Consider the following 26,214-nt stretch of genomic DNA (forward strand, 5'->3'; position numbering starts at 1 on the left):
CCGGTGGGTCCACCCTCCTCATCCCTCTATGCCTTTCTATTGCTCCTGCTGTATCTCCCCCCACCGCCTACTGCTACCCACTGCTGACTGACTTTCCAGTTTCTAATTGCGTGTGTCCTTCCACTCAGTGCAATTTTCCCATTACCGCCACAAGAGCAGCCGCACAGCTCATCCGAAGCAAGGCTGTCTCAGAAATATGTACCTCTGGTTTAACCCTTCACTTAGCTTACGTGCAGACACAGGCTGAAGGGTGGAGAGGGACAGTGTCATTTTGAAAGGTCTGGGCTTACGTTTTGGGACCCAGAAATCCAGAGAAGTAATAATAAATCAAATAAATAAACAAATAAATCTACTCCTGCTCTTGATTCATAGTTACTGAGCTGATAACTATTGGTTACAGAATAAATCTGCCCAAAAAGAAGTTCAACTTTGTTTTCTTCTTTTTCCATGTGTTCTTGCTGCTGTATCTCCACTCTGAAGGTAAGTTTCTTTTTTTTTATATACAAACATATATATATTTTTTGCTTTGTTTTGCATCTCCCTGCAGACATGTAACTGATAGGGCCTCAGAACTCACTACTGTTCGCTCTCATGCTAGGTTAAGCATGGCTAAAAGGCACCAATGTTGACTCACAGGCCATTAAAGCATGTTTAACACAGGGCATCAAGCCTCTGTCTCCCTTACTCTCCCCTCTGCCCCCTCTTCTCCCATCACTTCTTTATTTATGTCTGTGTTGTTGGATTGTGCCAGCAGCGATGCCAGGGGCAAACAGCATAGGCAGCAGAGACAATGCGATGCTAATAGCCTAAGTGCTGTCTCATTACAACACATACACAGGGTTTTGTGTGTGGTACTGTAAAAGTCTTCTTAGACTTGTGTGTGCATGGTATAAATCAAAATAAACCAAAAAATCAAATCAAATATGCAGAATTGTATCTATGAAGTATTTTTGAGTCTGGCAAAGCTGACTGAAATGTGACAGTAGACAAAGACCATCCTGTTTTTGGAACTATTCCTTCCCTCAGACACACAGATTTTGTTTTCCCCATTTATGCATCTTTGGTGACTTGGGCCAGTGGGAAAAGAACAGCAGTATGAAAGGTGTCACAATCAGTTTCGTGTGACTGCCCCAGAGTGCACGGTGCAATAAGGAAGCGTTTGAAAAACATTTTCTGCTGTTTTTACACAAAATCTACCTCTGTTGGTGGACTCCTTATAAAGGCTTTGAAGGGAGGCAGCAGGTATGTTAAATCCTCAGCCTCTGATCTGAGTGACCTACTTTGTCAAAGAGCATTTATGCACGGCAGCTCCACTGATTAAATTGAGCATAGCCATCACAAGTCTGACGTAAAATGACCACATGAATTTTGCTGTTGCCTTTTGCTTAATTTACGGCATCATCACTGCAATGGTTGAGATAGAGAAATTCAAATGGATGCACCAGACACTCTGTTCATTAAAAATTTTAAGACAATTAGAAGTTTCCTCTCATTACTAAACTTCCTCTCAGACTCTCAGTCCACAACTTTCTCCAAAAACAGCAGGTTAGCGGAGAGAGAATGCTGTAAAGCTGCTTTCTCCGTTTCCCTTTTTTTCACCTTAGACAGCAAACACACCACCTGAGGCACCTGATCTTTAACTGCAATACAAATAAACCTCTGGCTGAAATGAATGACAGAAGGTGGTTTGTTGGACACATTTCACTCTGGTGAAGCAACAGAGAACACCCACATAGCTGTGCATCATAGTCAGGATCATTAAAGGAGTTGTCACCTCTCAGTATGCCATGATGCACAGCACAATCAAATGCACCTTTAACAATTACAAGTGCAGCCATGGAGTCCTCTACATTATACTTGACTGTGCTGTAATCCTCTGAGTCACAAAGGCAGAGCCCTGAGGCTTAAGATTTACAGAAAACCACCCTGCTTCATCATCTGGATTAACTTAAAAATTAATATGTACCTGTCCTGAAGAAGTGACACTGAGGCAAATTGCTTCAAAAAAAAGAAAAAAAAAGAAAAGATAATTATAGGCTTTACCACACACTTCCATATTTCAGGTACATTTATGTGAAAAATATTTTTATAGTAAAAATGAGACAGCAGTGTTGGCTATGCTTAATATACACTCATCATCTTGAACAAGCTGGGCTGAAACCTAGAATGTTTTTTTTCTTAGAATGTGAGTGAATCACATCATTCAGATATATGCTACTTATTTTGGCTGTTAGCAGTTCTAGATTAATAGTTAATATAGTTTTACTTAGTTTTCTTTTTTGTACAGCAGACATATCTCAAATCAATTAAAGTATTCGATTGTTTCACTCAAAACCCACTCTGACCAGCATGATTTGATTTCCTGTAGGACCAACATTTACATGTTTATTGTTAGAAAGTATACTAGCACACAACAATAAAATAATGCAGTGCATGTCTTGTGTGCCCTGGAGAAGTGTGTTGAGAGGGAAAGCAAGAAGGTGGCCTTTAGGACTCACTACTCATTGAGTCCTGCTGGAGAAGATGGAAAAGATGACTAGATTCACACATACAGTAAATTCACACACACCATTAAAGTTATAAAACCATGTTTTCATTTTGTAAAATCTCTGCTTAGTATATTGAATACTTTGGATTTTTTTTAAAGAGAACTGGACGAGATAAATCCAGGATGTGTGCGAGTGGGGAAACAAGGTTGTCCATTAGTCAGCTCCTGTGATAGTCTAAAGAAGCCACCCCTGGCCCCTAATGGCTTCTCCGCAATAATTGCTACACTACCTCTTCTGTTCCTATTCATTACTACGTGACATGCTTTTGCTTGCATAGCCACTGCTGTACATGTCCACATCCTACTTCTAGTCAAAGCATCTCTGAGGAGCACTGTGCTTTACAAGTATTGCTCTAATAAAGAGGATCCAGATAAAGATGGGACTCTGAAAAGAAAGGGCTTTTTTGCTGCTTCAGTCTTTCCTGCCCTCTACCATGTTTCTTTAGCTCATCTCACCTTATCCTTTCCTCTCTTGGTTGCAAGCTGTATTGATATAGAAAGTTAGAGGCACTCAACGTGTGAAGGGCCACAGTCTTCATGCCTGCTCTTCAGATAACAAAAAAGTACATCTAATGGTTTGATTATGCTAAATGTTTTGGGGACTGTGCAGGTGTCTTGATAAAGTTCTGACCTTTTGTACACTGTCACACAATGAAATAGACTACTTCTCCAACAGCTTGTGTCAGTACAAGGGTCCTTAGACTCATATGTGTATGTTTGTGTGTGTCTGTGTGAGAGAGAGAGAGAGAGAGAGGAAGAGATAGGAGAAGAGAATGAAAGAGGGAGAGAGAGAGAGGAGGAGAGTGGGATGAATGGAGAGTCTCACAGGTCCTCCAACTCAGCCCAGGTTAATGGAAACCATTATCACACATAGCCACTCTGTCTGTACAATCAGAGCCTATCTCTCTAAGGGGGGCACTTTGTCACACACACACATACACACACACACACACACAGAGTATATTTTTTCCATATTCTTCAGCCTTTCTTACTTGTTTAGTTTCCTCAACCTGCACAGACAAAGCTAATTGTTTTAGCATGTAGCTGCCACTCTTATTTTGAGCACTAAGGAACATTAGGAGTCATTTTACTGAGATGAGTCAGAAACTGTTAGCTTGCAGGCCTGACTCACCCCCACAAAACACACTACACACACAGAATTTTATTCTTCTTAACATTTCTTTTTTTTTCACTTCCTGAACCTTGAAATGATTTTTTATCAATCTGCAATTGTGGCCCACCAAACACTTTTTTCTCCTTCAATAGAAAAGAAACAAATGCTGCAGCGACACAGACTCACAACATTTCCTGAAAGGCACCAGGCAGCATCAAACATTTTGTAATATGGAAGGCGTAATTAAAAGTTGTTTACGGTGGAGGTTTTTGGACAGTTTTGTCTATATTCATGCCACTGATGCCACTGGGCTGTAAAAATGTTGCAATTTCTTTGAAAAAGAAACATGTTCACCTCCCACAGTGGCTTGATTGCTGACGACGAAGAGGTGAAATGTTGTATCCAGTCTATTTTTGTATTCTCCAATTGTGTATGAAAAATTGGTGGGAAATATATTTTTGTATCACAATATATCCACTGACAATGCAAAAACAATGGGACAATGCGAAAAGGACTGATAGCAGGGCATCCTGTAATAGCACCTACATGGCGACAGGTGTACCAGATTTAAGTGGCTCTGGTTATAATGATAGTAAGTTTATGAAAGGCTCATTGAATGATTATGTTTAGGCACAGTAAAAATGCTTTTTTTCAGGATTTTTTTCCGGATGGTGACTTCTTTAAGACTGGAAGACCTTCATCATCATAGTTACAATTATAAGTTTTGGCCATTGTGTAAAGAAACAACAGTGTTGTTCTTCATAGTACAGCACCTGATGACCCCTAGGCTTATTTTTCAACAGGAGGACAGTCAGAGCTTCTGGTGCCATAAATAGGTGAAAATTGAAAGAAAATAAAAGAAAACAAGAGCAACTAAAATAAAACACTGCATATTGCCTGAACAACATCAGAAGAGAGAGGCAGTTATCAAGTAACTTCTGAACCCCTTGTGACCCTGGAGAGCAAGATGCTCCTCACAAGAGTTGGTAAAGACCAAGTCAGAGTTAAAATAGAGGAAATTCTGGACTTACAGTCACCTGGTATCCAGATGCAAGACTCTCATTCAATAATAATCTTGTTTTGTGACAACTCCAATCCACATTTATTTTTACATAAACCCTTATTTGACAGCAGCAGAAGAAATGTGACAGGAAATGGAGGAAAAGAGTTGAAGGATGACATGATGCAAAAGTTCCTGGCCCAAAGTCAGGTATTGTGATTCAATAGTTAGTGGGCTTGTAGACAGCAGCCAGTAAGACACACCAGAACCACATTTACCACAACGTTCACCCTACAACATTATATTGTTCAGTTTGCACCATTTGCACAGATTGTGAAAAAAGAATGTTATAGCAGCCATTAAAATGATGGTTTTAGGTTAAATGTCGCCATTTTATAAGGCAATCCCCTTCTAAGTGATATGTTATGAACACTGGTCACTGTATACTTATCAATGAGGATTCAATAGCAGGGGTACAATTATGAATAGAAAATCACTAAAAGCACTAATCTCCAGTTTAATGTTTTTAAATTGCTGAATGAAAACATCAATTAGAGGCTTCACAAGTTGTACTGATATCTAAGGTCCCTGCAGTTGTGTTTTTTTTGTGTCTGTGTGTATTTTTGATTGCATTCCTGTTTGCCTCAGTGTCAGTGTCCAGCTCCCCAACTGTAAGCAGCATGTGTGTTTTGGTATGCACACATGCCACTGTCTCTTTGTTGATCCTGTCTCAATCAGAGAGGAGTTGACCCATCACAAAAGCCAAAATATTGCTTTGTAAACACACACGCACATGAAGCAGTAACCCTGTGTTCCCCTGTAAACAGTTTACAGTGCCTTCTCTTTCCCTTATGTAGACACAGGCCAAAGCGTCAGTGTTGTGTTCAGCTAATCCCACTGTTTAGGCTTTGTTGGCGGCCTTTAGCTCCGACTATGCACTGTATGTCCTGAGGGAAAAAGTGTTTCATATGTGTGCCTGTTTGAGTATGTCACACACATTAAGGACCCCCACCCTTCAAATTTTGTACTAATCTTCATCTATATTAATCTTAGAGCTTGTTTGGGTCTTGTCTCTCCTCCGTGAATCCCCCCCCCCACCGAACTCCATTTATTTAGCTGAGCTTGTGCTTGTTTTCTTGTCGCTATCCCCTTGATTGAGGTTTACCCAGCCATCTTCACAACCCCACAGTATACTCACGCACACACACTCACGCACATACAACCGCTCCTGACTGTGTGTATAGACATTGTGTGGTTTTGGCTTGCTTTGTGCAGCAACGGCCAAAGGTAGGAAATGCTGTTTAGATTAAGTGCGTTCTGATGTCCTTTCAGGCCTTGTTCCTGCTGGATCATAACCCGTTTGTACCACAAACCTCTCTAACACCACACGCGGAAACACCAGTGGTTTAGGGTTAGGGATAGGACAGTGGAGGTTTCTGTTATAGGATTTTACTAACCTCTTACCACATCCTTTGTATGAGTCTGTGACATTGCCTAAAGGAAAATGATTTCTGTTGGTGGGGAACACATTATTTTTACTGAAATAATATATGTTTTTTTGCATTTGTGCCACTGCCTATTTATCCCTCTTCACGGACAAGCTTCTTTGTCCCATGCTTTTAATTTTTCCTAAGTTTTTCTTTTGTTTTCAGGTTGCATTGTAAAGATCTCAAATAAAAGCTTGTTATGTGTGTGTGGGTTTTGAACCTGATTTTTCATTTGATTTCCTCGGAGGTGCTGACGACTGCCAAACACTGAAGTCCAGCCAACTAGGGCACCTAAATAACAGCAGAAGAAGAAAAGAGCTGACATCTGATGCCTGGTCTATGTTTTAATAGTGGAGAAAGAGAAAGATTTTTGTCCATAAAGTCAGTGTGGTCCACTTATTTTCACTCACCAGGCAGTCCTTAGCTGTGAATTTTTCCACATAATCTAAAAAGAATCCTAAGACACCTAAGGCTCAGAGGCCTCGCTGTGTGATGTGAGCGTTGCAGGAACATATGCGTTTTGGAGAGGGTGCTGATTAGAAAAACAATAATTTTAGGGATTTTTTGTTTCAAACGGAAGTTGTGCTCTGACAATGTTCAGTCCGATTTCAGACGATTACGCTGTGGCTCTGCATTTGATCACCTCCACTCTGCTGGTAAAGCAGAATAAATATTAATCTTGTGTGGTTGATTTATAAAATTTATTTCATTTAATTTATAAAAAAAATACAGCTAGTTGCCACATGTATTATATCTTTTTTTTTTTATCTAAAAACATTTTGTTAAATACTAAAATTCACATATTTCCCTATGAATGATTTAATCTTTATTTTCCAAATCAGATGTGTAATCTGTTTTTCATTTCATAGCTGTATCTTTAAATAGAAAAAAGATTGAAATGGAAATATGACTGAGAGACTATGTTTTGGTGCAAGTTTTGCACAAGTAGTTTCTTTTTTTTTTCCTCTGCTTTGACAATGTCCCATATATGTGTTTTCCCTCCTATTTTCCACTGCTTGTATATCAATTTGTATTGCATTTAGATATAATAACACTGCATCTGAAAAAAAAGTTTACATGGTTGTGCCATTAATCCTTTAGAAATGCAAGTACAAAATTACGTTTTCTTATTTATTTCTTTATTTTAAATTAGGCCAATTTTGAAAGGGTACTCCAGAGATTAGTATTTCACCTCACAAAAGATTGGAGACATTCAGATTTAAAAAATAAATGGACAAAATTGAAGCAGCGTAGATGACTATCCTACCTGTCTTACACTTCCCATAATGCAACAGGCCTTCTGTTGCGTTTTAAGAATAAATCTCATCCAAAGATAACTCAGATCACATTAGGAGTGTTATTTTGTCACACAGTGTTGTGAGTAGTACTCAACAAGATTAGTCAAACTGATCGACTGCCCCGTCTAAACAAAATAACTGCTGAAACTTCATGTTAAAGTAAGAGGAGTCATTTAAAAGAGAGCTTGGACTTGCAAGTCACTAACATTTACCGTTGCGACAGTAAAGAACGTTCAGTGGTGCATAATGCAAAGAGAGGAGTGAAATACAACAGAACTATACAAAAAAGCAGTGCTGAAGTCTGCTGTGAGGATGTTTTTGTGTGGCTGCGTATAAAAAGTGTCTGATCTGATGAGATCAGCAAGAAGCAGCAGAGACACCTCCCCTACACTTGTCTCAGTGGTCCCAGCATCATTACCAGCACCACCGCGGTACACTGCCTTATCTACTGTGGCAACTGATATAGTGACAGCCACTCCTCCAGGAGACACACACACACAGTTTGTACCACATAGTGTTCAACAAACTGCAGCAGTTCTTCCTGTGGGACCTCTCCATTGATGCTGCAGTCTATATGATGTGTGCAGATAGAGGGATGATAGGAAGGCTAGTTATTTTCAATATCAGATCTTCTGTAATGTTTAATGTTCATGACCTGATAATGAAATATTAAAAAATGCCCGAGCTTCTCTAAAGATCTGATCAAGTAAGGGGAGGGCAGTCAAGTCTTTCTGTGTGTTGTTTCATAGGTTAAATGTGCCCACACAGAGACAGACGCACACACCTGGACAGCACACGTGCACATTCTGTTCTGCCACCTAAGTGGAAATCTTCAACTAACCCCACATAGCTTTGATTTGTGAGTTAAGCTGATTCAGTCACACAAGCTTATCGTCATTTAAAATTACTGCTCAGTTGGGAACTATGGGTGTGTGTGCGTGTGTGTGTGTGTGTTTAAAACTTAGCTCACACCTGCTCAACTTGCCATGCTAACACTCTCAAGTGGTCTTACTCACGTTAATGCTTTGAACCTCACACACATGCTCACACACACACACGCACAGTCCATCTGCTATTTAAACTTCAGTGGAACCCAGTAAAGTTTAGATTCATTTTTATGCATTTGGCTCTCTTGCTGTCCAAGTTCAAGGCTCTATGCTGCTATGGGCTTTTGCACCTGGTAAAGTGGCTGTAACTGGCTTAAGTGGCAACACTGATTTCCTCTCTAAATAATTCAGATTCAGAATACAGTATCTCCATCTCTTCTTACTCACTCCCTTCAGCTGAAGGACTGGGTATTTCCATTTTCTCTCTCTGCCTTCTTGTCTGCCTGCTTCACTCTTTCTGCACTCAATCTGGCCATGAAATGATGTAAGTCGATTTATGATATGTATGTATGGAGAAAAGGGAAAATAGGAATATTTTCTCTTTGTTGTTGACATGAGAGGTAGTGCATGACAGTCTGGTGTAGCCACCACCACATGTGGTTACATATATGTAACACTGTATGTTTTCTTTTGGCAGTGGAGCAGAGGATGACTATTGTTGCCCCTTTCAGACCCTCTGTTATTAATCATGTGCATACGTGTCTGTGGGTGTCTATGTGTCACTAAGAGAGAGCGTATAAAGGAGTCACTGCACAGGGAAGGAACCCAAAAATAAATCAGTCCAAAGCCTACACTGTTCATGCACTGAAATATACTTGCTCACAGTGATACAGGACGACAGGAAAAAGAAAGCCTAAATCTATCACTGCGGTTCTACGTGGCTTTCTGTTAGTAAAACATATACACTAAATGACTGAGTGTGTTACACAATTGAGAACAGAGTACAAACCTATGAATTTTGGAATCAATCATAAATCACACACAGGAAATCACATCATCATTGATGAGGGACTTTTCTACAGTTTGCTGTAATCAAACTAGTGCAGTCAGTATCCTGTTTTATTGTGTTTTTTTTTTTTATTACCACAAATTAATCAATTATACTTAAAAATATAAAAGATATAGGATAATTAATAATCTATTCACAGCTAATGTAACATTTTATAGAAATAGTACAGTTATTAATTTACACCTGCTCTTGTGAACTGTCACCAAGGAACAGTTGCTGTCAGTAACAAAAGATAGAAAAGCAATGAAAAGATTTTTTACCGATTTAGGTAAGAATTTCTTGAAAAGGTAGATATTTCATCCAGAAGACGCTTGATGAAATATGCTGTCAATTTCAGTTTACTTCTCAATAACACTGGCTCATCAGTTGACATGCCATGTCCTTTTCAGAAAAGTTTCCACATCTGAATCCATTGAATATTTTCTCTTAAGATAAAGAAGAAAGTGTAGAAGATTCAGAAAATCAAACTTGCCTTCCTGGGCTACAAGTGTGCCGCGTAGTTTATATGGCTGTTCATTCTACATATGTGGGTACAACTTTTGTGACACACACATGATATGTTGTATCTTTGGAAGCCACTTACTGACAGGAGTTAGATCAAACAATTAGCCTGTTTGACATGTAGGCATACACCATATAAGTTGAAATGCAGGGTGTGTGAGCGTCAACCGCTTCACTGACTCTCATTATCACCCTTCTATGCAAAAGGTCCCCATATATGTTGATATTTCAGAAGACTTCAGAAGACAACATGACATTCGGCCACTTGGGGAATTTGTTTGGATCCATTTTTGGAGAATGGTTGAGTTGTACATTTCCATGCAGGTTACCTGTGACCGTGACCTGTTGGCTCCTGCAGTAGTTCGGTGCCCTTTTCTTTGTTTTATGACAAAACTCATGAAAACAGGATTTGGTGTGTAAATACATGAGAACTTTTAGTGTACAGTTAAATGGGGTACATGTTATTCTAGATATGTTATTCTTTTTTAAATTGTGGACTTTTATGGATAAGTGTCTGCTTTTGCATAGCAAACTCTGTGTGTATGTGTGTGTGACCATGGATGGGTTCTATATGGAAACAATTACTGGCAGCGAGGGCCCTCAGACACCCACAGTGCTTCTCACTCTGGGCCAAGCGGAATGTATCTCCCTCCCCCCTTTCTCCTTTTCTTTCTGTTCTGCCTTTTTCTCTTTTCTCCCTCCATCTTTTTTGTACCTCTCTCCCTTTCCTTCTTTCTCTCTCTCTCTCTCTTTCTCTCTCTTGACTAAATTACTTTCGTATGGGCTTGCCTCGTACTTACGAGGCAAGGTGAAATCTCTTTCTGGTGTTTTTTTTTTTTTTAGCTAGGAACAAAAACCCCAACTATATTTTAATTCACATCACATATTTCCAATTTGTGCAAACAAGCCCTGAAAATACCAGCACTAATTAGAGCAAACTTAATAACCCTAACCCTAACCCCCCCCCCCCCCTTTGGAAGGCGTGCCGACTAGTTAGTATGCACAGCCAGAGCCGTGTAGGATACGGGTTTTTGGGGGGTCCCTGCATCATGTGGTTTGGGTGGAGGCAAGCTGCTACGGTGGCCGTTATCATTCCTCCACATCTAACCAGTACATGTGGGAATGTGTGGATGTGACCTTTTTTTTTTAAAAAAAAGGTGAGCTGTTTTTCAGGGGATCCTAATTCAAAATGTAATGCTTGAAACAGCAGAAGAAATTGAATTAGGAGTAAAACATCCACTTAAAGATGGAGAAGCCACAGATAGACTGGCAGTGAGCAATGACAGGATTGTAGTTGTCAGGGTTGGCAAACCCTTGTCACCCCATCTCCTGTTACAGTAAGGAAAAGCTCAATGGAGGAATATTGTCAGTTCTGCCAGCGGTCTCTCTTCCTCTGTCTGTGGGAACTGAGAGGTCGGTATTGGCCATGTGTATATCCCTCCAAACTGACTCTAAATGAGATAAATAAGTTCAGACTAAATTGGCAGCTTGCGTCCAAAGTGATTATTCTTCCCTTAATGTCTCCTCATTGGAATGGAAGAAGACTTGGCCTGAACAGGAATACCGCAGGGTGTGTCAAGGCGATCTTTTCCAACACAAAGAAGTGACGAGTGATGGCAGCCAGAGTTTACTTGTCAAGGTTTTTAAACACACACACGCACATGCAGTGTTCTCATGTGCTAACCCCATTCCCCTTCAAACAGTTTGTCTCTCACTCTGCACTCCTCCAAACTTGGCCTGTGACAGGGCCTTACATTCCCTTCCCATGAGTCCTAGCACTGCTAGTCAGCAGAAGGACCCCAGATTGTGCTGGCTGCATCGCTGCCTGCCTCGTTTGGGAGTGTGCCTGGGCCCTCCATCTCAGTAACCTTGGTTTGCCCCCACTGTTTGTGAATTCCTGCCACTCCAACAGGACCACACTGTCCCCAGCAAAATGCTTTTTGGCCCTGGGCTGCTGGACAGGCCAGTGGGAAAGTGAAGTGAAAGCTCAGATTGTCTTTCAGCCAAATAAATAAGTCATAATTGTGGTGTTTTCACGTAAAAGTCATTTAGCGGGACCTTTGTACAAATATAGACACTAAGCTAAAAGATTGAGTGTGTGCGATATTTGTTGGGTCAAGAGTAATGAATTTGTAACATTTAATGATGAATAATCTGTCACTGTTTTTGATACCTATAATTACGGGTTGAGAAAAAGGCATCTCATTTCCTCAGATTAGCAACACTCACCACTTTCTTCTGATCAAGTCCCGTTTACGATTGGTGCTTCACGTTGAGCTAAGAGCTGTGATTGGATCGGTGAGTTTTCAAAGGTTCAGATTTCATGCCGTGGTGATGTTTTGTGTCTGCCAACACCCAGACTCTGGTGTGTTTAGCCTTCACTGCTAGTTCTGCTGTCTAAGGAATTTCATGGGCTTGAGTAATTTTTAGTTATGTCTCTCTCTCTCTCTCTCTCCGTTTCTTTACTCTTGTTCTCTCTCTTTCACTCCTTCTTCTTTAAAATCATAGTTATTTGCGGTGCAGCTTTGGGTTTGTGGTTTTCAGAATGGCTATATTATTTCAGTATTAAGTATCTAGTCTTTCACCATAATGTTATAAGAGGCTTCCATGGCTTAAAATATTAGATGACCTAAAATGGTATAAATATTAGTTTCCTTCCAGTATTTTTCAAGGTCTAATTTCAATAGAGTCCCAATTTGAAGCATTGATAATCTACTGTATGTTCTGACATTTCTTCCAATAAAGGAGAATTCAACCAACTTCACATATCAGCACCTTTTGATCAGTCAACTTTCACAATAAAATGTATTTTCCTTGAGAGTAGTGCTTAATTCTACGTTAATTAAAAAAAAAAAAAAAAACCCACCCAAAACACCCAAAGCAATCTATCATGGTGTTCCATTGTGGGCAACATAGGCCAAACATTTTGAGTTGGCAGTATCAATCCAGTACTCCAGTACTATCCGACAAGATTGCAGTGCAAAGTCAGTAGCATACTCTATGTTTGCCATCCTTAGTTTGTTTGCATCCCCTTAATTTTGCAAGTTTGAACTATTTTGTAACTATTCTGGGTTAGAATATTCAGAAAAATACTCATCGCACATGGTTTGCCATCTTTGTCGCAGTGATCTATTAATCTCTTCAGTTATTTAAGTGAAAAAATATTTGCAGTTTTCATTTACTCAAATGTTAGGATTTTATCCTTCTCCTTCTTCATTTCATATCACATCTTTGGATGTTGAGTGACAGGATGAATAAAGTGTAAAGTAAACATTTTGAGCAATTCTTGTCTGCATTTGATTTTTTTAGACTTGGTCCATTGGTCCATTGCTTGCCCACATCCATGCTGGTTCTTCAGTCTGTATTTGTTTGCTTGACGGTCCACTGTGTCACAGTGCTACTAATGGCCATTGCTGAGCCAGCCACTTTCTAAATGACCCTCTCCTCCACTCAATACAGCTGCCCTGCAGTTATATGCTCACTCTCCACCACTTCCTCTCAAGCACAACTCTGTGCCTTCCCTTTCTCATGAGGATGACAAAAGCAGTTCCTTGTCAATTTTCTCTCAATATTTTCCACTCAACATGCCTCTTGATGAAAGAACCTCATCTTGTCCGACGCACGCACTTTAATACATCACATAACGGCGCCTGGCTGACTGACTGACAGTGTACGCATGGAGCATCTTCTCCCTGCTGCTCACCGATATGATTCACTCATTCATCATTCACTCATTCTAAAGCCTTTTATCTTTGTCCTCTTTTTTCAAACCTGATCCCTTTCGCTCAGTTTCATTATCTTCATCGCATTGTATGTGTGTCTGTGTGTGTTAACAGCAGAGGTTGGTATAGCATGTTTTTTCTATTGTCATACGGAGCGCTGCTAAAGATGTATGAAGGCCAAATTGAGTTTGGCTTTAGTCTGACTACTGCAGCCCTGCCAGACTAAATCCTGGATCAAAACACCCTCATGATCACTCTCATTCTCTTCATGTATCAGGTCTCCAACCTTGGCATACCCCAGGTGCCACTTGGATTTAATGCAGTTAAAATTACTTTGTTAATTCTCAAAGGGAAAACGGTAGCACTTGTCCTGACTGAATGCTCATCTTTTTCTTACCTCTGTATTTCTCTTTCCCTGAGCTGCACCCCCCCCCCCCCCCCGCCTCAAAGTTCATTGGTTTATTTGCAGGGGGTTCCAGCATCCTAAAAGATGGTGGTGGCAACATTTTGGCACTGGCAGCTCATAACTGGATTGCTGTAATTATTCATTGGGAGAGTGATGCCTTCCAGGGGCTGAAGATTGATTAGGTTTGATATGCGACTTAGTGTAATCTGTCTTTGACCAGGGTGCCTGTCCAAATTGGCAGGAATAATAAAAAGAGAGGAAGTTATTTTTAAAGAGAGGAGAAAAAGAGTGAGCAAATGAAGATGAAGGTGGGTGGACAATGGGAAGAGAGAAATATTGAGGCACATCCTGTGTCATGTCTCATGTGGTGCCCTTTGCCATACACAAACCATCAATCTGCAAACAACAACAGCAGGGCAACCATGTTGTTTACAGCCCAGCAGAACTCTGGAGCTAAATAAAACCATTCCAACATTCAAATGCTGCACCACAACGCTTTCAAAGTGTTAGTTCTACACACACATTTGGCATATTTTTAGGTTTTTTTTTTTTATGCCGTGCTTGTTTTGTGAGCCAGACCAACATGAGCCTCAGTTGTCTCATTTCCACGACTAAAGTGTGTCTTCAACTAATCCTCCAGTGTAAGCATGGAAGAACTTAAAAGGCTCTGATTAGGCTGTTGTGTCCCACAGGTTGGCTAGATATAAACTCGTGACACACTCACAGTGCCCATACATCCCCATGAGACCTCTCTTTGTGTTAATTAAAGGAGTCTCAACTGCAATTAGCTGGCTTTACAATGAGCGTACCCACAGATAGACACGTACGTACACACACATACACACACCGATGTAGACACATTCAAACTGTGAGAACATTTATGGGCCCACAAACACTCTTTAGAGTTGTTTAAGTATCACTACTCTGTCACATATTGCCATTAGACCAAGTACCTTATTGTTCACACAGTGCTTAGTGATCACTTCTTTATAACACAGGTCAAATACAGCTGCCCTCTTTAGTGATGACTTATTGAATTAAACTACAAATGCAAACTCAACACTTCATTGTATTGATACAAATGCAGATATAAGCCTTATTATTTTGCGTTAACAAACTGGAGTATTAAGTAATTTCAGTGACTATACCCTCACAAAAAAATAAATCCACCCAAAACTAAGGTTTAGCTAATCCAGAGTTTTACATCCATCACTGAGAATTTACCAAAACAGTGGAGGCTAGTAAACTTATCAGAAGCTGCCTATCTAGAAAGAATGTCAAACATAATTGTGAACATCAAACTGGCTTTACTGGCTTTAAGAAAACCTAAACTGCATTATTAGATACATGTAACACGAGTGATGATTTTATTTTCTTGTAATATTTTTTTTAAGTTTTATTTATTAGTTTATTTGTAACATGGGTTTTTTTTGGTCCTTCTGATGGTCAGTAACCGGAGGACTATTTCACTGGGGGTTAGTTTGTGGAGGTAGATGAAGATCCTTGTGTAACACTACGTCAACCCCACACACTAAAAACTGAGTGTTTGTGTTTCTCTCCCTGTTAGACCTTAACATAGAGCTTGGGTCCACGGTGGCCAAATGGCCCCTCATCCTGTCTCCTTATGAGCCAAATTAGACCAGAGCTCTCCCAGTGTGCTCCAGCCTTGTCCACAGGAAATCAAGGCCATGTGCACCTTAAGTGAATGAAGCCTCGCTTTGGCACATTCTAACTGGGGAGATGGTGGCCAGAGCAAGGCCCCCCTGGTGCTTGTCAGAGGTTAGGAAAGGAGTCATACACACATGCACACACACACACACACACACACACACACACACACACACACTTGTGCGTATGTGCATGCACAGGTGCAAATACCTTTCTGCTAATGTTCACACAGGGGCAGAAATTCACAGTGGATGGGTGGTGTCAACTCCACCACTCCGCTCCCATATTTACTTATTTACTGGCAGCGATGGCTGTGATGACAGGGTCACTCACTCTCAGAAAGCCTCCCAGGCTTCACAACGTCCCGGCAAGCAGGAGCGTAAAAATTTTAAGAGCCCCAGGCCTGGTTTGATGATTTTGACGCGAGTTAACGTGTAGCTGAGTTGTCGGGTGCATTCAGGGGGCTAACTGTTCTAATGCGTTTACCCTCTTGCCTGCCTTGTAAGTGTGTCTCTGCATGTTTGTGTGTGTTAGGTTGTGTGTATGTGTCAAAGTGAAGTGAAGTGTCACTTAATAATTTAGTCTTTGGTTTCGTCCCCCTCACCATCCATCCATCCATTCGCAGCGCTTTATGTCTTGCCTCTGGGAGTGCGGCAGCCATCCCTCTGCCTCTCAGGGAGTGATAGAACGAGCAGAGACAGGTGACAGAATCTGGTGTGGTGTTGTGTAAGGACAAAGTGAGAAAGACTGACTGGGAGAGGAAGAGAGATAGACAGCAGAATGAACATAAACGCTCAGACACTGACGAGAATTAAAAGAAGCTTGAGATGATTTATGAGTGACCTGAAGATAATGAACAGCAGCCACCAGTTTGTGAATCTACATTTTTACAATGCAGGTTCAGTACACAGAGACTGACGTTCATTCTGTCATTAAATCAGACCTACGTGTCTTATGTATTAAAGCACGGCAACGCAGACATGCAAGATGAAATATCCACTCGTGCCCAACACAACTCTCACACACACATAAGCGCACACACAGCTGGGCTTCTGGCCCCTGTGCATGCCAGATGTAGACAGGCGATCTTTTCTTTCTCGCTCTCTCATCACTGTTCTCAGACTAATAGGTTCTTGTTCTCTGTTGAAGTGGTTCTAAGAGGAGAGCAGGAACTCAAAGCCTGCATGCCAAACCTGTGGCTATGCTCGTAATAATCAAATAATGTAACTTGGCCACGTGTAAGAAAGTGTGTTAATACACGAAAGCTTTCAACAAAGTCTTCCAATGCCAGTGGCCTCATATATACTTTAATATGACTTGATGTTCACTTAACCCCCCTCTTCCTTGTAATTGAAACCTGATGGTGGAATAATAATCATTTCTTCATTTTTTTTTTTGTCTTTCTGTCTACATTTGCTAAGCTGATGTTTGCCTGGACTTTAGGATAGTATTCAATTACAATAGACTTGGAGGGCAGCAATGGGCATTACATTTACAACCTCTTCATGGGCTCCCAGTGAGAAAAGCTAAAATTACTTTTTAATGTTCAGACCATTTGGTTGGTGCAGACAACATGCAGAAGTTGAAAAATGAAAAATGCATTACTTTTGAAGCTACACTTCCTTCTTCTCTCCTCGTCATACTCAGCTGAAAAAAGATCAAGAAAAAAGACGAAAAAGAAGGATGTGCTGTGAGTGAAAATGAAAGCTTAGCTTTGTTTTTGTGATTGAAATTCTTTTTCCTCGGAAGTGAAGACCAGAATCAAAACTTTGTTGATTATTTGCAAAGTGGTTTTACTACCACAGGATGATTTGTATGACATGGATTTGGGATCCTTTTGCTTTGTTTTGTTTTGTTTTTTTTTTCAGCTGGGAAGACTCCCAAGTGTTTGCATGTTTGTCGTGTTGTTCGCAGTTATGTTCCCTGTCATGTGTGCGCCATAAATTAAAACTCCCCTGGCTAATGTAACCCACATGTTTTTGTTCCCACCTCCCCCTCAGCTCATCGTTAGCTTCAGATGGTACGCAGCTCTTTTGGATCATGTCTCAACTTTCGTGAGGTCATTGAATTCTTATTTCTTTTATATCAAAAGCAGTCGCAGACTTCCCTGTTACTCACAAAGGCTGATGTTTGATTCCCATTACTTCACTACCTCACCACTGAGCAGTGATGGTTACTGTTGAAATCTCTTGAATCACATTTGCATACACACTCATAACCAGACGTACAGTAGGCATTTGAGTGATAAACTTCCACTTGGATTTAACCTGGATTTTGGAAGGTATTTGACCAGACTAGATAGGTTTCCTGTAAATATTATTTGTCCAAGGAGATAGTACTTGAAGCAGTTTTTATTCCAAAAGGTGAAATATCAAAATACTTCCCAAGAAGAAAAATGTTTTTATTTGTATATCTTGTCTTACACAATCTCCTGTCACACCCCTCTAGTTCAGACTGTCTTTTTAAGGCCCTCATGGCCTTAAATCTTAAATTAAGTTAAATCTTGACTGTTTGTGCTCAGGCTTCGTCTTTACTGCAGTAACTGCACCTATGTTGCAAGTCATTCCCTCTTGATCTCCTCCTTGATTTATTTTTTTAATTAAAACTTTTACAAACTGTTTAATTTTGAATTTTCTGCTTATTAATTATGATTTTGAGACTAAAATAGCAGGCATAGACTATGAAATTTGGCACTCTGTTTTTGTCATGGAGTTCTGAAGCTGCGGATCATGTTTCAAAACAACTTTTAGGCTGATATGACATTAATGATGTAAACATAGAAGATGTGATGAGATCAGCAAGAGATAAGGCAACTCACTTAATTCAACAAAAACTTTTTAGTTGCAATTATAAATCTGTAGAATGAGTTAAAATCTGATCTTTTATCAATTTTATCGTTTAATTAAATTTGATGTAGCTGCTTATCCCTGATTAGAGTGAGCAGAAATAAAAGCTGTAACGGTTTGTCAGTTTTTGAGTCATGCCATGCTGTACTGTGTTTTACAAACAACCCATAGTGCACTGTGGTTTGTCCATAATCTGACCCTCCCTTTTTTAAACATAACATCCTGATACAAATCTGTTCTTATTTTTGTGCCAGTAAAATAATTTAATCTCTTACTTCTGCTGCTGTATTTCCTGCCAGTATTCTGTTGTCCTGCCACAAGAAACAACTATCTCCAAGCAAATATTTATGAAGGTCACAGCAAGAAACATTGACCTCAGGCTCTGTCTTTTATCCGGACTTCAACAGGTTGAGACAGCATTTCAGTGTCGGAGGGAGCAGAAAGCAAAAAGAGGTAAAAACATATTAGCCGGGTCAGAAAGGGAGAACATTTTGGGGCAGGAGAGAGGGGGGGTAGAGTGAGAGAATAATTCTATGAGTACTAGTAGTTAGAAAGTTAGTGAAGAAAATAGGAAAGACACTTTACGGAAGGACTTTGTCAAACTCTCAGTGCTGAGAGTTCAGTGGAGATCGGGTTGTTGGAGGTGGTGGTAGTGGTTGGGGTGCGGGGGGGTGTGTACAATGGGGGTGCTGCCAGGGTTGCCACGGCAGCGTTCCGGATGGGCAGGCGGTCTCCTCTCAAGGGGTGAAGGGGGGGACGTGGGGCTGTCAGGGAGCCTGGCAGGTAAAGACACAACGCCCTGTGACTGGGGGGAGCACGGGTCAGTGAAAGAGGACAGGAGTGAGGGGATGGAGGCAGCGGAGAGGTGGGGTGGAGGCCTGTCTGATGAGGTGAGAAGAGGCAGAGTGAAAGGAGAGGGAGACACGAGGGAAGTAAATGAGGCCAAAGGAGGAGAAAAGCTAGAGATGATTAGAGGAGAATTATCCAAGTGTGAGTGTGGATGACTGTGGAGTAAAGAGGAGGAAAGAAGATGGAGAAAAAGCAGAGGGATGGCCTCAGGGTGCCCCGACATACACGTCTGTGAAATGCCCTGAATCCACCCTGGTCATTAGGGAAGTGATGGAACTCAACCTCATCTTCTTTTTCTTCTGCTTCTATGTGTTCTTCTCTTTTCACTTTTTCCCACACACAGATCTCTTGGTTCATGTGGAAATCTTTCCTTGAGACAGTACTCATTTTGCAAGGTAGTTTGCGAGAAAGAATCGCAGCACATAATCGTACAAAGTAGCTAAGCATCGTGCTAATATAAATTATCACAATAATAATTTGTGACCTGGGATATCGGCACTCTCATCTATCTTAATTAAAATATTTTAGTCCTAGTGGGATGGAAGAGCAACGTTACAAAAAAATCTTCACATTTTTTCTTTACTATTAGGTTCTTGCACATCATATATTCCGCCTTTCCTTTGCTCCATTACTTAGTATTTGATTTTACATTTTGGTTGAACTTTGGTTGTAAAACTTTTTAGAAAACTCTGAATATTATGCTTTACTGTGACTTGCACAGCTGCACTCTTCATTGGAAGTAATGACACACATTGACACACCTCTGCACACAATCATTGTATCTCTGGTCTTGATACCTGCTGACAATGGATCCTATCTTCAAGAGAGAGATTCTCAAAGCTCTGGTGACAATGGTCAGTTGGTGGAGTCTGTTGTTAGTGTTCAAGGGTTGTGTAATATGTCACATTCGCAGCTCCATACATACACACATACATACATGTAGTTATATCTCCCAACCTACGTCGTCTTCCTCTCTTGGGAAAGAACATAACCAACCTGACACATGAAGCTTTCCATACATAACATGACATCAGGTCATAAATTAAAAACTAGTGATTAACAACCATATTCTCAGTAAATAACCTTTCAACACTCTGTTACTCCAATTAGTGCTAAAGGTCATAAATAACTCATAAGACTCAAAGATGACACACTGAAAAGCTTTTTTTTTTTTTCTGCTCTCGTTTCTTCTTGTTTCACAAAAGTGCACTTCTTATTGGAAGCTGGATTGCAGTGATCAGTGCAGTGACACAGGCAATCATGTGACACCCTCCTTTCTCTCTCAGACCTTTCGGTGCCCCCGTTTGTCTCTCTATCTGTCTTTCTCCTCAACTCACTCCCACCATCACAAGTGAAGAGCTGTTCCTATCAGTGTCATATGATATCTTGTGGCTCCATAGTGGTAGCAGAACAGTGACACTTCTATCTCTGTGCCATCTGATCGACACGCCATTCCTTGTCACATGCACACACACACACACACACACACACACACTCCATGATGCGTGAGCATCTTTGTATGACCATAAATCAGGTCAACAACAGTAGCAGCCTGAAGCCACATGTTAGGGCTTATGTCTCTGCTATAGTGTACAAAGACTGGACTTACTCCTGATGAAGTGCAACTTCCCACCAGAGCTAAACTATTATTTTGTTTTATTGATTTCCAATAATTTAAGAGGGAGTAGATATAAAAATCTTGCAACGTTCAATCTGGAAAAAAGTTTGACGGACAAAACTGTTGAAAGGAACAGCCGTTTCTTTCATATGACAACATTTAATGTAGCATCCTCCTCAGCAAACACGCATTCAACAGCCTTTTTTCTGCTGGCCTTAATCATCTGTTTCTGCGGCACATAATCACCACCACTGCACAAATTATGTTCTTCCACTTTCCTCTCCCTCTCTGCCCCTTGCTTCGTCCTTCCATTTGCCCTCTTTTTAGTGTGTAAAAGGCCAATTTGAGTCTGATTCTGGTTCGTTGTGATTTCATTCCATAAAGAATTATCCCCGCTCCAAAAACAAAAACAGAAAAAAAAACAAAACAAAAAAAAAAAACCAAAACAAAACAGAAAAATAACACAGCAGGCAAGCATCTTAATTATGACTTTTTGATGGCCACTGCATCTGTTTTGTACTCTGCATTGTTTGCATGAACAGGTATTCTCACTTCACGCAGAAAATGAAAAGTGAGGTACTTTTCCTCTCAAGACTTAGTGTAGAAAGGAGAATTGTTTTTCCTGAGACTGTTTTAACAACTCATTGCTGTCACATTCAATTTCTGGGCTATTTGCACCATTAGATGTCAATGTTTAGAAAACAAACAGGCAGTGCTGAGAGGTTTGATGGGAAAAATAATGTAGACTTAGTGTAGGAGACTTCCCTTTGAGATACACTTATAGCTTACTGTCAAAAGTGTAGTAAAAGGTCACTCCAAACATAGGCTACTTCTTCAAGTCTCCATCATTTGACAGTTTATTCATATTTTACAAGAGTCCTCATTAATGAAAATATAAAAAAAAAAAAAAAACTGCGCCAGCATTAGACAATGAAATTCTCCTAAAAATTCTAAAATCAATAAAAAAATTGTGAAGTTGCATGTCATTCCCTGTTGCGCTCCTAAAGTTAGGAAAGTTAGAAGAAATAATAAATTAAAAAATATGAATCGTTAAAATAATGTTTAGCAATTAATTAATTGATATATTGAATGGCACTGCCAAAGTAGATCTAAAAAAAATGGCACAACACAGCATAGATTATGAATACATATATCTATATAATATGTTATATTCAAAGTAATATCAGTGTAATATCTCCAGGCGCCATTTGGGGAAGGCCAGGGGTCAAGACTGAAGCTCTCTGAGGGTTCAGAGTTGGTAAGCTCTGGCCTACAGTCATCGTTATCAGATTTTATATTCACTCAAGTAAATCCAGAAGATTTCACTTCATGCCTTTACACAGAATAGAGGGATTTTTTTATATCATCAAATCACAAAAAAGCAAACAACCATTTCTCCAAACGCAGGAAGCAACATTGAAGCACAATAATCCATATCTCAGGTACTCAGGAACTGCAGAACATGATTACTTAACATCAGTTCTGTGTTTTAGTAAAGATAAGCAGGGGACCTTGTGGAAATGGCTGTGGCACCCTCTGTGACCTGGATGGATGAGCGGTATAAATGATGAGATGAGATGAGACTATATAAAGATGTTTTGGTAGTGGCGTTTGCTCTACAATGGCCTTTGTCTGCAGTGTTACCTTTATCCAGTGATTGCTATTCATAAAATGCAGATATATTTGTATTTGCATTTCTCACATGAAACTAAAGAAAGAGGGACTTTGATCTCATGTTGCCTTAATGAATCTATATTTCTTAATGATAATTTTTGAATAACTTATTCTATGGCTTTGACTGAGGGGAAGTGTCACCTTTGTTCAGCAACTTGTCCAGTGTGGCTGCTTGGAGTGGAGGATTGTACCCCAGGTTGAGGGTGTGAGTCGCGGGGGAATAAGGAGCCTATGGCAGAGCTTTAACCTCATGCACACACTTGCATTGATCCATACAAGCCTCAGTGACTGTTGCTACAGAGCAGGCTGCACTCTGTCATACAGACCTCCCCCCTGTCACCCGTCAGTGGCAGCTATGAAGGAATATAAAACAACACACGCACAAACACACACACACACAGGTGCACATACAAACACACACCCCCATCAGCCTCTGCTATAGCACACTGCCACCAGCTCCACCATCTCCTTCTGCCTCATCCAGCCACCCTCATTTCCCGTCTACAACCCCCCACCCACATTTTTTTTCTTTGCTCACTCTCTTTTTCTACCTCACTTTTCCTCTAATGAGTTGCAACACTGATAACGAGCCTGATGATCTTCCATTGATTCAGCTATCACTTGCTTGTCTGGTAATTGATCCGTAGCTGAGCCTCTAGTTAATTATATGGGCTTCGACATGGACCCCTGCCCCAGGGAAGGTGGTGGTGATGGGTGGGGGTCTCAAGTCCTGCACAATAATAGTTTTAATAAAGGAACCTGAGGATCTCCTGCATCCTCTTTTCTGCCCTGTCCTAATTCACATGCTTTTTTCATCTTTCTATTTCCTTCTCTGCACCCAAAGTTGACCATCTCTGTATTTTTTACTGCTGTGCTTGTTTCCTCTGTCATCATGGCCATTACCATCAGCAGAGGCAAGAGGAGGCTGAGGAAAGGAGTTAAAAAAAAAAAAAAAAAAGAAACATGGGAGAGAGAGCAATATTGGCAGGGTCCACTCCTCCTTTCCACAAATAACAGCCATTAACCAGCCAGGTCAGAAGCTGAGCCACCAGGTTGACTTGAAACACTGAGTGCCACTTGAAAAAACCACAGACTAGCACATTTACAGACCAGAGGGAGAGAGGGAAAGGGAGAGAGAGAGAGAGGCGTGAGCTGGAAAGCAAAAAGGAGCCTCTGCCGCTAAATTGTCACTTAATATAATTAGTCTAAGCCTTTTGCATTACCTTTTCAATAAGTTGTTAAGAGAGGAGCTGGTGGTACTTGGACAGGAGGTGACAACTTAGGCCTTTTATGACAAGGGCTGTGAGTGGCTTCTGATGATGAGGAGACCACTATATGCAAAAGATAAGTGAAAAAATGATCAGAGAGGGAGGGGGTGGGGTGGGGTTGAGAGATCAGAAAGTGTAGAAAAATAACATGAAAGGCAAAAGCAAAGGATGAAAATGTAGGCAGTGACGGTATAAGGAGGGAAGAGTTGAATTTAGCTTGACACAAAAGACACAAGCACAGAGTCCCACAGCGGTAAGACAGACACGGCACACTTTTCTCCCTGCTAGTCAAACTCTCCTGTGCATAGCTGTTATGACCACTGTGATAATCTCAGCAAAGGTTAACAGTACCCTGCCATTAGGGGAGCGAACAAAACGCTTTTAACAGACAACCAAGCAGCTGTCTACAGCAATTTACCACAAAATCTGAAGTGACTTTATATTTCAGAAGCCATTTAATGTGGTGGAAGAGAGAAGTTCTCCCTCTCTGTCCGTTTCTCTATTGTTCCCCAGCAGTGGAGAGACCACAGTGACATCTCTTTCTCACTGCAGACTGAGGCACCTGGTTTGTTATTTCTCTAATGATGGTGGGGGTAAGGAGACGGGGTGTAGCAGAAGAGATTGGGGTAAAGGAAGGAAGATTAAGGGGGGGTGTCTTCATTGTTTGAGACATGTCCTATGCACAGTCAAAGGAAGAAGGGTTATCTCTCTTTTTTTTTTTTTTTTTTTTTTGCTTAAATCCTCCTGTGTGTCTTTTTCTTCATGTCTGCCTCCCTTTACTCCTCCATCTCTCATTTTATTCCCTTACCTTTGCTGCTGTGGGGACCAATTTGGCTAAAATGGAACCTCTTCCTCATTTTTTTCTTAATTAAAATCTGAGAGGCTCTGCAGAGGTGGGGGGTGCATATGTATGTGTGCGTGTGTTCATGTGCATGCTGGTGGCAGATTGCCTGCGTTCCATTAGTCTTTCATTAGAGTGGATGAAAATCAAACAAAGGCACCAGGTTTTACAGAGTGATAACAAATCTATTGATATTTGTCTATTCTTCTCTTTTTCTTGATAATTTTCACGCAAATCATAAAAATAGCAATCGTCATCTTGTTCAAAGAAGCTTTCTGTGGACTACAATTTATTTTTTATCTTTTAGAACAAACAAAAGAAGCACTTGGTTTGCAACAGTGATACCCCCCACCCCACACACACACACACCGCAAGGTAGAAAGAAAGTGCATCTGTATGTGTGTGCGCGCACGAGGACGCGTGTGTTTGTTGGGACGGTCCCACAAGAGAACTAAGTTGCTCTGAGACAAACCGGCTACGGCAATGAGACGGAGGGACAAACGCCCACCCCCCTTCTTCTGCTCTGCGATGATGCTTTGCCCCCACCTTCCTGCCCCTGGCAGTGGTGTGCGCGCGCGTGTGTGTATGATTGTGTGCGAGAAAGGAGCGAGAGAGGAAGCGTGCGGTTCGATGTCATTGAGCATCTCAGAGTGGAGCGGCACAGTTGACTCAGTTGAGCTGTGCACCGACCCGACACACACACGTATACCTATACACACACACACACTCTCTCTCAACTCTCTAAGAGAGCCACCGTCTCGCTCTCTCTGTCTCTCTCTCTCTCTCATGCTCTCGCGCTCTCTTACGCACACACACGTATACACGTATACACACACGCACGCACACACTCTGGCGCTCAGTTCAGTTCCTCAGCGGCTGCGGCGGAGGAACAGAGGAGGAGAGAGAGAGAGAGAGAGAGGAAACGAGAGAGGACAGGCGGCAGCTCGGGTGTCGAGAGAGGGACACAATCACAGAGAGAGAGAGAGAGAGAGAGAGAAAGAGAGAAAGGGAAAGGGGTAGAGAGAGAGAGAGGGGAGCGGGAGGCAGAGAGCCGGAGAGCTGGTGGCTCACTCCCACACCTCATCTTCACTTTGCTGGGACAGACACAGAATTGATGGTAAGAGACATTCATGCGTTTTATCGGCTCGGCTGATTTCGCTTTTTATGGAGCTTTTCACTGGACTTGCTTTGGGTTTAGACATTTTTTTTTACTTTTACATTTTTGTTCACAGCTTTGAAATGATTGACGTTCACGTTTTTATTGTGGAGCCGATTACATGTGCTTTACAAATTGTTGTGTTTTTTCCCTTTTTACTTAACAACTAGAAAACATTATCTGCGTTTATTTTGGACTTAGCCTATTTAAAAAATTCAGAGAGAATTACATAGGTTTGTTTTAATCCTTGTGTGTTCAGTGCTGTGTGAGCTGATGGCAGGCTATTTAACTTTTTCTTTCCTACTTTTTGAAAAATTTCTGT

The 26,214-nt window shown here is 40.9% G+C and overlaps 1 protein-coding gene across 4 annotated transcripts in view; it reads left to right on the top strand.

Annotated features, from left to right (window-relative positions):
- The window catches only part of bnc2 (basonuclin zinc finger protein 2), a 156,676-nt gene that overhangs the window by 38,385 nt on the left and 92,077 nt on the right, over positions 1-26,214 (top strand). The window contains exon 1 of one of the 4 annotated variants that reach the window (XM_029498101.1): positions 25,564-25,853. The exons of the other annotated variants lie outside the window; for them this stretch is intronic. Within the exon in view, the coding sequence (XP_029353961.1) occupies positions 25,851-25,853 (3 nt within the window). The 5' untranslated portion in view covers positions 25,564-25,850. Of the gene's footprint in view, positions 1-25,563; positions 25,854-26,214 lie in introns of those variants that run through there. 4 annotated transcript variants of the gene reach the window in all.

The sequence above is a fragment of the Echeneis naucrates genome, chromosome 1 (assembly GCF_900963305.1).
Source record: "Echeneis naucrates chromosome 1, fEcheNa1.1, whole genome shotgun sequence".
Lineage (NCBI taxonomy): Eukaryota > Metazoa > Chordata > Actinopteri > Carangiformes > Echeneidae > Echeneis > Echeneis naucrates.